General features: G+C 39.9%; 1 protein-coding gene across 1 annotated transcript in view; it reads right to left on the bottom strand.

The window, feature by feature from the left end:
* prkar1b (protein kinase, cAMP-dependent, regulatory, type I, beta) overlaps positions 1 to 18,554 on the bottom strand; it is a 190,549-nt gene that overhangs the window by 127,404 nt on the left and 44,591 nt on the right. Inside the window, exons 3-4 of the mRNA XM_060840190.1 lie at positions 13,081 to 13,251; positions 4,582 to 4,673 (exon numbers count right to left, since the gene is read on the bottom strand). Of these exons, the coding sequence (XP_060696173.1) occupies positions 4,582 to 4,673; positions 13,081 to 13,251 (263 nt within the window). The remainder of the gene's footprint in view (positions 1 to 4,581; positions 4,674 to 13,080; positions 13,252 to 18,554) is intronic.

The following is an 18,554-nucleotide window of genomic DNA, read 5'->3' as shown; positions in this document are numbered from 1 at the left end:
CAACTTAGCTGATGTTCTAGGTCACTCCCTCCAGTGCTCAGGAGACATTTTGACTAAATTCATCTATAACAATGAAAATCTCTCCCAAAGACTTGGGAATTCAAAGAGATAAACTCAGTTAGTTAGGAGATGGCAAGAAGTCATCAGTGTGGGAGAAAAGCTAATCTACAGTCAAGAGAAAAACTGTAGTCTTTTGCCAATAAACCCCATTATCGATTTCATGCAAAAGTCTAAATGGATAGGTGGCAAATCAATGGGAGAGGGTGGATTTCAATTCTGTAAATATTGCCGATGTCTAAGTCAACCTCCTACTTCCTGGTTAATATATGGTCTCAGAAACAACATTTACACACTACACAGTACAACAATTTTTGGTTGCTCCTGAAGCTGTTGATACTCTCTGCCATTTCAAACTTGCTACAAATCATCTACTGCAGGCCTGTCATTGATCAGTATCTTCTCCAAAGTTGTCAGTTCCACTTTATTTAAACTTTTCAGTGTTCATCTTATTTGCTAAATAAAAGTTACTCAAAAAAGGGCAATTAATTCTTTAAAAACACCAAGCAATAATTGGTTTCCTAACAAACAAACAATTGTTCAAAAGGAGCAGGAAACAGGCAGTCAAAAACAATTTCACTAATCCTGTCTTCACAGCACAAATTAAAAGTAAATACTCAATGACCTTCAAAACTGCCTCAATCATTCTTAACCTGACTTGGATTACCAATATCATGTTTATACCTTAAACAAAATAATTAACTATTTACTAATAATGACAACTTCAGCACAACAAAGTTAAACCGGTAAGTTGATTCATGTCTTTGGTTTCAACCCAATTTTTTTCATTTCTAGCCCGCACTCAGACAGAGACTGAGACAAACCGATAAAATTAGGAGATAAATCAAAAGAAAAATGAGAGATGGAACTGGCCAGCTCACTTAAGCAATCTCCATGACTTGGAATACTGCAAGCACCTGGTACTGTATGTTGTCTGGTTTCTGAAGACACCAATCACAGCAAATAGCTTCCAGGAGATTCCAAGGAATATTAATTTAATTCTTATATTGAGTTTCTTTTCTCCAAACATGCAATAATTAGGAGCCAATCAAACGTCTATCCTGTAGCTTAGGCAGTAACACTCCTGACAAAAAACAGTTTAAAACCATTCAAACTTTGATTTCTCTTTTTATTTTTTCCAAACATATTTTGATCGAATTACCAGCTCCATAACTCCCTGCAAAGCCCCTGTTAATGTTTAAATATCTGCCATCTGTTAGAACATAATGCTTCTCTGGAGTTAAAGGAAAGACACAGTCCTTTGAACAAGAATCAACTAGTAATTAACCTCCAGGCCTGCCTCCTAAACAAAATCAGCTGGTTTGTTCTCCTTTTATTTTTAAAAGAAGCTGCTGGTCATACTCCAAAGGTCACTTTCACCTTTCCGCTCTCACAATTCACAACTACAAATCAAAAACAATAAAGGCAAGTAGCAGGTCATTCAAGCTTTACATATGCCAACGGTAGATCATAATTGATCAGCTACCTCAACACTATTTTCCTGCACAACCCACATGTCCTTTAATATCAATAATAAGAAATCTATTGGTGTCCACCTTGAATCTACTTAAATAACTTGGTTTCTGCAGATCCCTTTTCCAAAAAATTTATTATTCAATCGGTGAAGAAATTCCTCCTAATTATTACCTTAAATGGCTTGCCTCTTACCTTGAGATTGTCTTGCCTGATTTGAATATGGTCACAACCAGCAGAAACATCCTTTCAGCACCTCTACGCTGTGTATCCCACCAAGAACTATTAACCTTCTATCATCTCTCTTTTTATTGATGCTAACTCTAGAGAATAGAGAGCCAGCTTCTTCATTTGACAGTCCCACCATCTGAGGAATTAGTCATTTGTACCACTGCTACGCTCCTACTGTTTTAAGTATGTTTCCTTCACAGCCAGTAAGACCATGAAAAAGAGAGTGTTGAACACAGGAACAATAATAGGCTGTTCACCCCGCAAGCCTACTCCAACATTCAGTGGCTGATTTGCCACTTAATTCCTACCATCATTGTCCCCATAACCCTTTTTTGTGTAGTCTAACAAATCAAATGTCAATTTTTAGAATTAACAATTTTTAAGCATTAACTCCATTTTTGGAAGAGAGTTCAAAAAGTCTACTTCGCTGTGGAGGCAGAATAGTATTTCCTAATTTCACTCCTGAAAGATCTGGCTGTAATTTCCAGGCTACTACCCTTAGTCCCATATTTCTCAACCAATGTTCCTTCTCAGCTGCAAGGCTATATTTCATGGCCCATGCACCCAAACAAAAGCAGCAGAAACAGATTTTCTCTCTCTATCTCTCTTGTTTCCCTTAATATCTTAAAAGATTTCAATCAAATGGGTAGCATGGTGGCTTAGTGGCAAGGACTGCTGCCTCACAGTGGCAGGGACCGAGGTTTATTCCCACTCTTGGGTGACTATCTCTGTAGAGTTTGCACAGTCTCCAATGTCTGTGGGTTTGGTCCGGTTTCTTCCCTCAGTCCAAAGATGTGCAGGTTAGGTGGGTTGGCCACACTAAATTGTCCATGTTTAGGGATGTGCAGGCTAGGTGGATTAATCATGGGAAATGCTTGGTTACAGGTAGTGGGGTCTGTCTGGGTGGGATGGATCGATGTGCATTCGATGGGTCAAATGGCCTGCCTCCAAACTGTAGGGGTTCCATGATTCAAATTTCAACTTAAATCTCCATAAACTCTAGGGAAACAGAAAGCTAGCTTGCATAATCTTTCATCATATCAGATGGCACAAGGTTAAATATAATTTTAATTGAGGTTATCAGTGCAGACTTCTCACCAGTCAGGACATGCATCTTATGCAAGCAGAACCTGAGCTACCGCAGAAAAGTAGAATCAGTGCATGGCAACAATCTTTTCTGCTTCTAGATCATTATGCATTGATTGTGGTTCTTGTAGAATCCTGATACCTGTTTAAGGAGGAAATAACTCAAAGTAACACTGAACACTTGAGGTAGAACATGTAATAATCCTTCCAGGAATTCACAAAATTAATTATCAACAGTTCAAATTCAAATTCCATGAAACTACATTGTTTATTTGTGTAAACTATCAAATGAAATGCACAATTTCAGCTTTCAGACAAATGGTGCAAATCACAAACATTTCCACAGGCAGAGCCAGCAAATGATGGCTTTATAAAACATTTTGTCCACTGGCACCACTCAAATGAAAAAATTCAAGGTGCCTATTTTCCGGTCAAGAGTGATTCCAGAGATACCTATATGATTGGTCTTGACAATATCTGAAGTCATTTCTTTTAAAAATTAAACAAGACAACATAATATAGATTGAGTTTTGTTAAAGCGGATGCAAAGCCGACACAAGTGATTTCAAACTAGTATAGAAATCAAATCGTACAAGATTATGCATGCAAGGAAAGTGATGGCAAACGTAATAGTCGAGACTACAAATCCAAAGACCCAAGTAATGGAGGATGGTAAAATTTTGATTCGATTTTTTAAAAATCTGGAATTAAGTGCTCAATGATGAAATTGAAACTGTTGTCAAATGTCAGAAAACCAACCTACTTCCTTTGGGGAAGGAAACATGTGACTCCAGAACCACAGCAATTCCTAATTACCCTCTGGGCTAGCCTGTGATGCCCACACCCCATGATATAATACAAAAGTACACAAATTGGACACCAACAGAAAACAAAGGTCCACTCAAAATATTTAACAGGATTTTTCAATTTTAAAAACTGTTGGAAAGGTTAAGTAAATCTCATAAATACAAATCGCATTTGGTGAACAATTACTACACAAAGACATTATCAGAATCCTATTATAAAGCTAGAACTTCCATGGTTGACCATAAATTCTATCTACTGTACATCAGCAGCAGGTGCACAGAACATTTTTGGGCATTGCAGTCACTATTTGCCTGAGCACAAAGCCTTTTTGTGCTGGCATAGTGTTATCTAAACATACTTTCAGACAAAGTTGATTTAAGAAGAAAACACACAAGAAATTTTACAATTTTATTTATATAATTTTGGTTGTACTCATACTCTAATCAACCTTTTCTACATCAAGATCATACTTCGTGATCTTAAACATTTCACCAAAAAAAGTGTTTTTACACCATTTGGATAACTGAATAAAAAATGTCACAGAAGGAATGCATTGTATTATATGAACAGTTCAGCGAAAGGTAACAAAAATGTTGCAATAACATGATTACTTTTAAAAAGTACTTGGATGAGCCCTACTGTGGGGAAATTGGGACTAGGGTTCAGGTAGTCATGTACTTTTGGCAATACAGATTCAATTGGCTGAAGGGCATCTTCTATACTGTATAATTCCATAATGCATTGACCTTTATTCAATCTGGCTCAAATTAATAGCTGAACCCAAAAGGCCACATTAATGTTAACATTGCCTCTGTCTGAAAACAGGATGCAAGGATGGATGGCACAGTAAAAAGGCAATTAAAACACAGCGAAGGAATAAATTGTAAATATGAGCAATAACTGCATCTATGTCATTCATTGACCTACCTTCGTTCATTATCATCAAGATGAGCAAAAAGAACGTTTTTAGAAATAGCTTTTGCAAGTGCAGTCATCGTCTTGTAGTCCTTTGGTATAACCTATGAAACAATACATTAAAATGATGTCTACTGCTGGACACAGTCATCCTACAGCCAATTGAGATACAGTTAATCAAGATTTGAGGATTTTGAGAAATAGAATGCTGATCACCACATAATCCAGTACATTTGGTTATTCACATAATGGAACATAAAACGAAAAGGAGCAGCCTGGTGAATAACACAATAGTCTGGCACATAACGGTGAACACCTTCAATTACTCACAGTAAATTGCAACATAATTAAAGACAGATCTACATTTAAAGACCACATGATAAGATAAAGGAGAAGAATTAGGCTATTCTGTTCATCAAGTCTGCTCTGCTATGGTTGATATGCTCCTAATTCCCATTTTTCTGCCTTCTCCCCATAGCCTTTCAATCCCTTGTCAATTAAATATCTACCTAACTCCTGCTTAAATTTATTCACTGTCCCAATATACACCACACTTTGGGGTAGCAAATTCCACAGATTCACAACCCTTTGGAAGAAGTAGAAAATAAAAAGGTATATTTCAAACAGCCTTTTGATTTAATAGAAGAATTACAGGAAATTAAGTTCATTGCTTTGTCCCCTCCGAACACAGCAACAACATTGATAACAAATTAATTAATTTGCTTCATAAAAGTGTGGTATTAAAAAACGATTCCACATCATCTATTTAATCTGGTCAGGTTTATGTTCAGAGCTTCCACGTCAGGGCAACACAGCCCAATATTGTTCAATATCAATTTCAACATAAACAACATCTACGATGCAACAGTACAGAATTTCCACCTCTCATCATAGCCATGCTCATTACTGGTTTGACTCAAAATAATTTAAAACAATTATTTCAAAATTATACAATTTCAGCTCATGATGGACCTCTGAACTCAAATCAATATCCTTCCAAAATACATGCACAAAAAATTCTCAACTCTAACGCTATGGACCAGGCCAAATACCCCTCAAATATATCAAGGAGATAGCCTTGACCCCAACTTTTATCTTATCTAAAGGCAAGTGCAAGGTACTGGGTTCCATACGTAATTAGATTGGTTATACAGCTTTAAGCAAACACACTTTCTTCTAACCCTATAGTTAAATACAAAACAAAACAAGAAATCAGAATAACAACTCCACTGGAAAAGTTAACAGAATAACAGATTATTTAACAACTAAACATCAACTGTTCCAACACAGTAACATCCCATAAACACATGCTCAGCAAAGGCAAATTCAGTGAAAAAAAATTAACATGCAACTCTCACAGCAGACAGAACTCTTGCTATTAGTTGTAACAGAGAGAGGAATAAGAACTTCCACATCCAACTTCAAGATCCCTGCAACCACTGAAAGCTAAACTGAAACCCTGGTTCTGTGGGAGCCTGACTCCATTCATTCATGCTGCTTCCATTATTCCAACTTTTAACAAAAAATCCCCAAGGCCACACAAGCTGTTTACTTTATTGACTTGGAATAGATCATTCTAAATCTGTCTCAACCTCTTGTTCTTAAAAGAAACAGAACAAAATACACCTCTGAAAGCCAAAGTACAGTCACAAATTAACTTTTGATAAGAAACCTGATAACGGGGTTTGATTTAGAGTCAGAGTCATACAGATGTACAGCATGGACACAGGCCCTTCAGTACAACCCGTCCATGCCGACCAGATATCCCAACCCAATCTAGTCCCACCTGCCAGCACCTGGCCCATATCCCTCCAAACCCTTCCTATTCATATACCCATCCAAATGCCTCTTAAATGTTGCAATTGTACCAGCCTCCACCATATCCTCTAGCAGCTCATTTCATACACGTACCACCCTCTGCGTGAAAAGGTTGCCCCTTAGGTCTCTTTTATATCTTTCCCCTCTCACCCTAAATCTACACCCTCTAGCTCTGGACTCCCCGACCCCACGGAAAAGACTTTGTCTATTTACCCTATCCATGCCCCTCAATTTTGTAAACCTCTATAAGGTCACTCCTCAGCCTCCGACGCTCCAGAGAAAACAGCCCCAGCCTGTTCAGCCTCTCCCCGTAGCTCAGTTCCTCCAACCCTGGCAACATCCTTGTACATCTTTTCTGAATCCTTTCAAGTTTCACAACATCTTTCCGATAGGAAGGAGACCAGAATTGCATGCAATATTCCAACAGTGGCCTAACCAATGTCCTGTACAGCCACAACATGACCTCCCAACCCCTGTACTCAATACTCTGACCAATAAAGGAAAGCATACCAAACACCGCCTTCACTATCCCATCTACCTGCGACTCCACTTTCAAGGAGCTATGAACCTGCACTCCAAGGTCTCTTTGTTCAGCAACACCCCCCCAGGACCTTACCATTTAGTGTATAAGTCCTGCTAAGATTTGCTTTCCCAAAATGCAGTACCTCGCATTTATCTGAATTAAACTCCATCTGTCACTTCTCAGCCCATAGGCCCATCTGATCCAGATCCTGTTGGAATCTGAGGTAGCCCTCTTCACTGTCCACGACACCTCCAATTTTGGTGGGTCATCTGCAAACTTACTAACTGTACCTCTTATGCTTGCATCCAAATCATTTATGTAAATGCCAAAAAGTAGAGGGCTAGCACCGATCCTTGTGGCACTCCACTGGTCACAGGCCTCCAGTCTGCAAACAACCCTCCACCACCACCTTCTGCCTTCTACCTTTGAGCCAGTTCTGTATCCAAATGGCTAGTTCTCCCTGTATTCAATGAGATCTAACCTTGGTAATCAGTCTCCCATGGGAACCTTGTCGAACACCTTAGTGAAATCCGTATAGATCACATGTATTGCTCTGCCCTCAATCTTCTTTGTTAATTTTTCAAAAAACTCAATCAAGTTTGTGAGACATGATCACCCACACACAAAGCCATGTTGACTATCCCGAATCAGTCCTTGCCTTTCCAAATACATGAGCATTGTTTTTCTTGCTATTTTGTGAAGCAAACAGACTTAGTCATCGACATTTACAGCACAGAAGGCATTTAAGCCATTGTGTCAAAGATTTGACTGTACAAATTCTGTTTTTCATCTCTTGACCCGTAGACCTGGATGATACGGAAATGCAAGCGACATATTAATACCTTTTACATATTAGAGTTTCTGATTTAACCACCCTTTCAAACAGAAAGCTCCAGATATTCAACCTCCTCCTAAATTTCTACTTCTTTGCTTAAATCTATGCCCCCTCGGTTACTGATTTTTCTAATAAATGGAAAAAGTGCCTTCCTATCCAACCAACGCCTCTCCACATTAAACACCTTCATTAGGTTCCTTCTCAAACTTTACTGCTCTAAGGAAAACAACCTCAGTATATCCAATCATTGCTCACTGCTCAGACCTCTAGCCCCTGAAATGTTCTGTTAGATTTCCTCTGCAGCCTCACTCGTGCAATTACATCCTTTCTAGAATGTGGTAACTAGGACTGCATGCATTACTCCAGTTATAGAACCACAGAGATGTACAGCATGGAAACAGACACTTCAATCCAACTCATCCATGCTGACCAGATATCCCAACCCAATCTAGTCCCACCTGCCAGCACCCGGCCCATATCTCTCCAAACCCTTCCTATTCATATACCCTCCAAATGCCTCTTAAATATAGCAATTGTACCAGCCTCCACCACTTCCTCTGGCAGCTCATTCTATACACGGACCACCCTGTGTGAAAAAGTTGCCCCATAGGTCTCTTTTACATCTTTCCCCTCTCACCCTAAACCTATGCGCTCTAGTTCTGGACTCCCCGGACCCTGGGAAATGACTTTGCCTATTTATGCTATCCATGCCCCTCATCATTTTGTAAACCTCTATAAGGTCATCCCTCAGCCTCCGACACTCCAGGGAAAACAACACCAGCCTGTTCATCCTTTCCATATAGCTCAAATCCTCCAACCCTGGCAACATCCTTGTAAATCTTTTCTGAACCCTTTCAAGTTGCACAACATCTTTGTGATAATAAGGAGACCAGAATTGCATGCAATATTCCAACAGTGGCCGAACCAATGTCCAGTACAATCGCAACATGACCTCCCAACTCCTGTACTCAATACTCTGACCAACAAAAGAAAGCATACCAAATGCTGCCTTCACTATCCTATCCACCTGCGACTTCACTGTCAAGGAGCTATGAACCTGCACTCCAAGGTCTCTTTGTTTAGCAACACCCCCCAGGACCTTACCAGTCAGTGTGGAAGTCCTGCTAAGATTTGCTTTCCCAAAATGCAGCACCTCACATTTATCTGAATTAAACTCCATCTGCAACTTCTCAACCCATTGACCCATCTGGTCCAGATCCTTTTGTAATCGGAGGTATCCCTCTTCACTGTCCACTACACCTCCAATTTTGGTGTCATCTGCAAACTTACTAACTGTACATCTTACGCTCACATCCAAATCATTTATGTAAATGACAAAAAATAGAGAACCCAGCACCGATCCTTGTGGTACTCCACTGGTCAAATGCCTCCATCACCACCCTATCTTCTACCTTTGAATCAGTTCTGTATCCAAATGGCTAGCTTTCCCTTTATTCCTTGAGATCTAAAATTGCTAATCAGTCTCCCATGGAGAACCTTGTCGAACGCCTTACTGAAGTCCATACAGATCATGTCCACCACTCTGCCCTCATCAATTCTCATTGTTACTTCTTCAAAAAAACTCAATCAAGTTTGTGAGACATGATTTCCCATGCACAAAGCCATGTTGACTATTCCTAATCAACCCTGGCCTTCACAAATACATGTATATCCTGTCCCTCACGATTTCCTCCAACAGTGGGAATCATTGCCCACCACCGAGGTCAGGCTCACTGGTCTATAGTTCCCTGACTTGTCCTGTCTAAACTTCTTAAAAGAGTGGCACCACGTTAGCCAACCTCCAGTTTTCCAGCACCTCACCTGTGACTACAATGATACAAATATCTCAGCAAGAGGCCCAGCAATCACTTCTCTCACTTCCAACAGAGTTCTTGGGTACACATGATCAGGTCCTGGGGATTTATTCACCTTTATGCATTTCCTCCACTGTAATATAGAAATTTTGCAAGGTGTCACCTTCTATTCCTCTACAGTCGATATCTTCCATATCCTTTTCCACAGTAAATACTGAAGCAAAATACTTGTTTAGTATCTCCATTTTCTGTGGCTCCACACAAAGGCAGTCTTGATGATCTTTCAGGGGCCCTATTCTCTCCCTAGTTATCCTTTTATCATTAATGTATTTGTAAAAATCCTTTGGATTCACCTTAACTCTACTTGCCAATGCTATTTCACGTTCCCTCTTTGCCCTCCTGATTTCCCTCTTAAGTATACTCCTACTTTCTTTCTACTCTTCTAAGGATTCACTTGATCTATCCTGTCTATACCTTACATATGTTTCCTTCTTTTTCTTAACCAAACCCTCAATTTCTCCAGTCATCTAGCATTCCCTATCCCTACCAGCCTTTCATTTCCCCCTAACAGGAATATACTTTCTCTGGATTCTCGTTATCTCATTTCTGAAGGTTTCCCATTTTCCAGCTGTCCCTTTACCTATGAACATCTGCCCCTAGTCAGCTTTCAAAAGTTCTTGCCTAATACCATAAAAGTTGGCCTTTCTCTACTTCAGAACTTCAACTTTTAGATATGGTCTATTCTTTTCCATCATGATTTTAAATCTACTAAAATTATGGTGGCAGGCCCAAAGTGCTCCCCTACTGACACCTCAGTCACCTGCCCTGCCTTATTTCCTAAGAGTAGGTCAAGTTTTCCACCTTCTCTAGTAGGTACATCTACAGAAAATTGTCTTGTACACACTTAACAAATTCATCTCCATCTAAACCTTTAACACTATGGCAGTCCCAGTCGATGTTTGGAAAGTTAAAATCCCCTACCATAACCACCCTATTATTCTTACAGATAGCTGAGATCTCCTTACAAGTTTGTTTCTCAATTTCCCACTGACCATTAGGGGATCTACAATACAATCCCAATAAGGTGATCATCCCTTTCTTATTTCTCAGTTCAACCCAAATAACTTCCCTGGATGTATTTCCATGAATATCCTCCCTCAGCACAGCTGTAATGCTATCCCTTATCAAAAGCACCACTCCACCTCCTTTGTTGCCTCCCTTTCTATCTTTCCTGTCGCATTTGTATCCTGGAACTTTAAGCTGCCAGTCCTGACCATCCTTGAGCCATGTTTCTGTAATTGCCATGATATCCCTGTCCCATGTTCCTAACCATGCCCTGAGTTCATCTGCCTTCCCAGTTTGGCCCCTTGCATTGAAATAAATGCAGTTTAATTTATTAGTCCTATCTTGTCCCTGTCTGCCCCGGGCTGTTTGACTCGCTTTTGTTCTCAACTGTACCAGTCTCAGAGTGATCTCTTTCCTCACTATCTCCCTGAGTTCCCCCCAACCTTCCTAGTTTAAATCCTCCCGAGCAGCTCTTGCAAATCTCCCTGCCAGTATATTAGTCCCCTTCCAATTTAGGTGCAAACCATCCTTCTTGTACTTCTAACCCAAAACAGATTCCAATGATCCAAAAATGTGATTCCTTCTCCCACTCACCAGCTCCTCAGCCATGCATTCATCTGCTCTATCCTCCTATTCCTGCCCTCACTCGCTCATAGCAACAGGAGTAATCCAGATATTACTATCCTTGAGCACCTCCTTTTTAAATTCCTGCCTAACTCTCGGTCATCTCCCTTCAGAATCTTAACCTTTTCCCTTCCTATGTAATTGGCTCCAATGTAGACAATGATCTCTTGCTGACACCTCTCCTCCTTGAGAACATTCTGCACCCTCTGAGACATCCTTAATCCTGGCACCAGGGAAGCAACACACCATTCTGATTTCTCGCTGCTGGTCACAGAAACATCTCTTGGAACCCGATGCACCCCTCATTGCATTAGAGCCAGATTCGATACCAGAAACTTGGCTGTTCGTGCTACATTCCCTGAGAATCCATCACTCCCCACATTTTCCAAAACAGCATATGTGTTTGAAATGGGTACAGCCAGAGAAGGCTCCTGAACTAGCTGCCTACGTCTCTTACCTTTCCTGGAGTTAACCCATCTCTGTGACTCTATCTGAGACATTCCCCCTTCCTATAACTGCCATCCATCACATACTGTTGCTTCTGTCTCTCCAACTGATCCATTCGATCTGATAAGATTCTAACCAACAGTATTTATTGAAGATATAATTCACAGTAACCCTTAAACTCTCTTTAAACTCCCATATCTGACAAGAAGCGCATATCACTCCACAAAAGGCCATTTTTGCTCCTTCACAATCTACAGACCTAGAAAATAACACCGTCTTATTCCTCGACAAAACACTGCCCCAGGTTAAATTAATAGTTATGGCTTATATTTTAAGTTTAATCAACAACATATCTCAAAAAACATATACTCAAGAAAGAACCCACTCTACTCACTCCTGCAGACTTTCTGTAGGTCCCACTTAAAAACAACAATTTACTTATCTGCTTCTGTGCTGTGAACTTTGACCAACAGTTCCTCCAAGATCAGTTGTGAATTTCACTGTTTGTTAATTTTCCCAGACACACTCAGATGTCAAGTGATACATGAATTTAAACAGCAAAGGCAGTAACTGTGCAGGTTCACTGCTATGTCAGTTTCTTTCTCTCTCTCTCTCTCTCTCCTGCACTGACCTCACCATGTGCTTCCCTTGTTCTTCTCCCTTTTAAAACTGTTATTGTTTTAACAGTTCCAAAACAATGGAACAGCATATAGAACAGTAATTGCTGCTCCTGGAATTCAAGGAAATCACTTCCAACGGCTAAAATACCTCAATAAAGGAGGAGCTGTTACAGCCAGAAACTTTCACGGCCTCCATCTTGGATTATCCAGAATCACGTTTTGTGGCCCAACCAGCATTTTATATCATTTTAACATAACTTGCTCTTGTATTCCATGTCCCAACTAATAAAGGTAAGTATGCTATATACATTCTTTGTCTATCTACCCTGCCACCGTCAGGGATCCGTGAATATGCACACAATGATATTCACTACATTCCAGCATGCTACCATTCAAAATGTAACCGTTGTCTTGTTCGTCCCCTCTGAGTGCATTACCTCACATCATTCCATTTGCCATATTCTGCTCAACTGACCAGTCTGCTGTTTTCCTCCTGCAGTTTACAGCTATCCTTAGTACTTACAACCCTAACAATTAGCGTGTCACCCAGAAACACTTTATCACATGGTCTACATTGAAGCCCAAATTATCAAAAGAAATCGCAAGCTGGAATGGCTCAGCACTCATCCCCACAGAGCTTTCTCCAAGTAAAAATTTGAAGAACTGTGTCAAAATATCAAAATATTTCAAAACAGCTCATCTATGAATCAAACTAATAATACTCCATCAACTTTGAGTGGCATTCTCTGATGAAATATATCATACCTTTCGAACATAGGATACTGCATCTTCTTCCGTATATACTTCAGCACTGACACCACCTCTTCTATGTCTTGCTTTTACAACTGGATTTGGAGGTGGTGGTGAGATCTCATCATCATGAGAGTCTGACTGAGAATTGGACTTCTGGCGAGCCAAGATTTGTTTACCTTCTTCCTACAATTAAAATGAGAAAAAAAAAAGGTGTTTCCATATGAGAAAATCTACTTTATCAAAATAGATCAAAAAGTGGTCCAATGGAATTTCTCATATTCCAAAAAACAGTAAAGATAGATAACAATGAATAAAGCAGTTACTGTGCCATTCAGCAACAAGACAGTCATTTGTTGTCATTTGTTTTGGTTACCAATTATGCCTCAATTCACAACCTCTTTCAGCTTTTAGCTTAATTTCTTATTTTTCAACTTACACAGAAAAAAGTCATGTTGAACTTTTATTATGCTTTACAAAAAGTAATTGTGATGGTTAACTTTTAACATTGTTCCTTAATTCCTTCCACCTTATACCTAAGTTTTTGTGCCTAAGATGGCCCTGTGCTTTGTGATATGCAAAACGTTTCATTGTAATCCCATGCTTTTGTACTTGAGGACAAGTGACAATAAAGTAGAAATCAAAAAGTCAATAATGCATTGATTCTTGTTGCCTCTCAAGAAATTATGACAGAAACAGACCTTTCATCCCAACCAATGATTTCAAATACCAGCAGCATTGCTCATGCCTTGCACCTGTCAGTCCTCAAAACACAAAGTGGTCACACAAAGCTCATCATTGTATACCCCAAAAATGCCCACAATGCCACAGTGACTCACTGGTTAGCAGAATTTGATTCCACGATTGGGTGACTGTGGGGTTTGCACATTCTCTCCACGGCTGTAAGGGTTTCCACTGGCTTCCATCCAAATTTGTGGCGTTAGGTGGATTGGCTATGCTGTGTTAAGACCATAAGACCATAAGACATAGGAGTGGAAGTAAGGCCATTCGGCCCATCGAGCCCACTCCGCCATTCAATCATGACTGATGGGCATTTCAACTCCACTTACCCGCATTCTCCCTGTAGCCCTTAATTCCTCGTGACATCAAGAATCTATCAATCTCTGCCTCGAAGACATTTAGCATCCCAGCCTCCTCTGAGCACTGTGGCAATGAATTCCACAGGCCCACCACTCTGTGGCTGAAGAAATATCTCCGCATTTCTGTTCTGAATTGACCCCCTCTAATTCTAAGGCTGTGTCCACGGGTCCTAGTCTCCTCGCCTAATGGAAACAATTTCCTAGCGTCCACCCTTTCCAAGCCATGTGTTATCTTGTACGTCTCTATTAAGTCTCCCCTTAATCTTCTAAACTCCAATGAATACAATCCCAGGATCCTCAGCCCTTCCTCGTATGTTAGACCAACCATTCCAGGGATCATCTGTGTGAATCTCCGCTGGGCACGTTCCAGTGCCAGTATGTCCTTTCTGAGGTGTGGGGACCAAAACTGGACACAATACTCCAAATGGGGCCTTACCAGAGCTTTATAAAGTCCAGTAGCACAACGGTGCTTTTATATTCCAACCCTCTTGAGATAAATGACAACATTGCATTCGCTTTTTTAATCACGGACTCAACCTGCATGTTTACCTTTCGAGAATCAATACAAAGGTGTTGTTCCGTATTGTCCAGGGATGTGCAGGCTAAGTGGATTAACCATGATAAATGAGGGGTTATGAAGATAGGGTGGTGCCAGGTCTGAGTGGGATGCTCTTTGGAAGTTCAGTGCAGACTCAATAGGTCAGTGGCCTTTTTCCATACTTTAAAGGTTCTGTGATTCTACAATTTAAATAAATCCATCACAGAGTTACCACTTCGAGCAAAGCTGCCCCATTTGTGATTCAAACAGAACCACGGAGGAGGTGTCTCTTCAAATTCAGGCTCACTCATGAGAAACAGCCAATCGGAATCTGAAACAGCCTAAAACAGCAGTAAGCAGTTTGGAAAGTGAATAGCAGTGATGACTGGGTCGCTAGCATGCTGTCAGCAAGGTTTATTGGGAAGGGGTGTTATGCTAGCCAGGGCTGGAGATGCAGTCTGCAAGGGGAGTGCAAGGAAACTATAAACTGGGAGGCACAAAAGGCAACTTTAAGCATGTGCAGGGGAATGAAGCAGAGGAGAGATGAGTTAAAAAAGGTTGCAAGTTGGAGGAACAAGGAGAATGTAGCGAGAAGGAAAAGACTGTGACTCAGTAGCCACAAAGTAGCCCTCAAAATAAAAATAATTTGACACCTTGCACCAATTCTGTTCCAATATTTCGTTACTCTCTTGTTGATGTAACTACATTCTTCTCTTCACAAATTTTCGGCTTTCAATTGCTAACTCAGGCAGTGCAATCCAGTTTAAGGTCAATCATGTAAAACAGTTCACAATCTGTCTTCAATTATTTCCATTTAGTCTTAAATTCATGTTTGCTTTGTTCTAGACTTGTCAAATTATTGAAAGCAGTCTGTTCTAATTACTCTTCTCCATTTGTGTACAATTCAAAAATTGCTATCAAGGCATTCTACACACTCCCACACTCTCACATGCACCCTCTCACAGACTTAGACCCCTTTACTTACACACACACACACACACACACACACACACACACACACACACACACACACACACACACACACACACACACACACACACACACACACACCCCCAACAATTTGTACTTGCAGAGTTACATTGTACTTTGCTCAAAAACTGCATGAATCCATCTAAGACAACATGTTAAACGAATCTGAACTATACCCTCTTGACTGCATCATTACCCTTTTCCTGGCAACAAGCTTCAAACTACATGATTTGAGAGGTTGTACAGACAAAGGAAAGAAGGACTTGGTATATAACCTGCTTTCCTCATCTGAGGCTATTATCAATTATTCCAGCTATTAAGTTGTAGATACTGGTGGCAGCAATTTCCTACGCAAAGTGCTGGTTGAGAAATTATTACTCTATTCAACTCTGACAAGTACTAGCCGCCGACTGGTCCTTGGTTAATTACCTCATCCAAAAGGCAATGCCTAATGGTAGTGCTGCATTCCCAAAATAACCCAGATATGTCTGCTTAAAAGACTCAATTCTCAAGGGTTGGAGGCTTTGGGCTAAAGGAAGAAGCCAAATAGGCAGCAGTGTCAGAGGCAGAGGGATGACCTCATAGAGGTTTATGAAGTCATGAGGGGTGTGGATTGGGTAAATAGACAAGGTCTTCTCCCCCAAGGTAGGGGAGTTCAAAACTACAGGGCATAGGTTTAAACGTGAAAGGAGAAAGATTTAAAAGGGACTGAACGGGCAACATTTTCATGTAGAGATGGGTGTATATGCAATGACTTGCCAGAGAAAGTGGTGAATTTCAACATTCAAAAGGCATCTGAATGGGTCTATGAATAGGAAGGGTTTAGAGGGATATGCTGCCAAATTGAATTAGATTAATTTCGGATATCTTGAATCAAAGGGTCAGTTTTCATGCTGTACAGCTCTATGACTTGAAATGGGCTTCAGCACCATCAATCTCTAATTCTCAAACAAAACTGTACAACCGTACCGCAGCTAATACCAAGGGCCCAATTTTAACTGTGTAATAGTTTTAAAGTTAGCTAATATCGAAGTAAACTAGATTTAGAATAAAATCTCTTTCAAATCAGTAGTACACAATTGGCTTTGAAAACTGAATCATATTTTTGACTCCTGAATTATTTGTTGAAATCACCAGACCTTGATCTCATTGATATTAGTCACACTGCATTCTCTTGGTCCACAATCTCAGGAGAAACCATATACAAAAAAAGGGGAATAAAATAGCCAAACCACTGAAGTATTACATTCATTATCTATCTATCAATCAGTCTTAAAAAGAGATAATATACAAGCGTAAAATGGCTTAAACTAGATCGAACCATCTTAAAGTAGATGCTGAAGAGGAAAGATATTAAGTGGATAGATATTAGTCCTCACCTTATGTGATTGCCTCTACAGAAAATCTGCAGAAGGTTATACTCTATATAATGTGAGAATATGAAATGTTCTTTTTCTATCTCGGTGCCATTATAAGAATACAACTTATTTTTACAAAGAGAGTAGAACGGTCAGAATTAGACAGATCAGTCCCTGTACGGCTCGAACAGATCAGCACCAGAATTGGTTGACAGCAGGTCACATTCATTGGACTTCTGTGTTTAAGAGCAGTGCTTCCCCAAATTCTGATGTCATTATACTGCCCATGACGGTCTTCACGTGTTAATTGGAGATTTAGTTAGAAACAGATATTGCAGTAGTGGAAAGATACAAGAGAATAAAAAGCAAAGTGATTTGATGGTTGGGTGACAAAAAAAAAGCAGGGGTGTATAAAAGTATCTCCGGATGAAAAAAAAGAGCTGAGTTATTGAGGATTTGGTGGTGTAGTGGTAGTGTTCCAACTTGTAGGCCGGATGGTACAGGTTCCAGGCCCACCTGCTCTGGAGGTGTATCATAATATGTCCAAACAGATTAATTAAAATATCTAAGACCTCAGTTCTTTCCTGACTCTGCGTTTATCATAATGTTAACTGGATGTTTTGTTTAATTGGTAGTCAGTTTCTAAAACATAAAGACAAAAAGATAAGCAAAAACAAATGTCAGTCCCTTACAGTTAGAAATGGGCTAAATTATAATAAGCAACAAAGAAATGGCAGAAGAATGAAACATATATTTTTTTGGAACACAACTTTACCTAGAAATGCGAAGGAACCAAAGGTCTACCAAGAGGGAAGTACTGAAGTAAACCAGTATAAGCTTAAGAAAGTAAAATGTACTTATGGAGGTTAAAGGCTGACAATTCATTCGGGCCTGACAATCTGCATCACAGAGTACTTAACAAAGTGACCTTGGAAATATTGAATGCATTGCAGGTCATCTTCCAAAAATGTATAGACTATGGAACAACTTCCACAGATTGGAGAGTGGGAAATGTAATGCTCATTACAAAAAGGAGGGAGAGAAGAAAAAGACCAGTTAGCCTAACATCATGAGTGAGGAAATGCTCAAGTCTATTTTAAAAATTGAGATAACCGATTACTTCCAAAGCATTACAGAACATATCAGAGTTGAGTTTATGAAACAGAAATCATAATAAATTAATCTATGGAGCTCTGAATATGTTCCCAATAGAATAGATAAGGGAAACCAGTTGATATGTTGTATTTGGCTTTCAGTAAGGCTTTCGGTCAGATCCGATAAAGTAGGCTAGTGGTAAAATTAAAGTACATTCGGTTGGGGCTAATATATTGCCATTCATTGAGAACTGATTACCAAACTGAAACAGAGTGGGGGAAAAAAAAGCCTTCACTTCCAGGTGGCAGACAGTGACCAGTGCTGTCCCATAGGGTTCAGTGTTTGGGCCTCAGCTATTCACAACATTTAGATTAGATTAGACTTACAGTGTGGAAACAGGCCCTTCGG

The sequence above is a fragment of the Hemiscyllium ocellatum genome, chromosome 20, assembly GCF_020745735.1.
Source record: "Hemiscyllium ocellatum isolate sHemOce1 chromosome 20, sHemOce1.pat.X.cur, whole genome shotgun sequence".
NCBI classification, from domain to species: Eukaryota; Metazoa; Chordata; class Chondrichthyes; order Orectolobiformes; family Hemiscylliidae; genus Hemiscyllium; species Hemiscyllium ocellatum.
The sequence above is the reverse complement of the archived record's forward strand: the minus strand, read 5'-3'. Positions and strand labels throughout refer to the sequence as shown.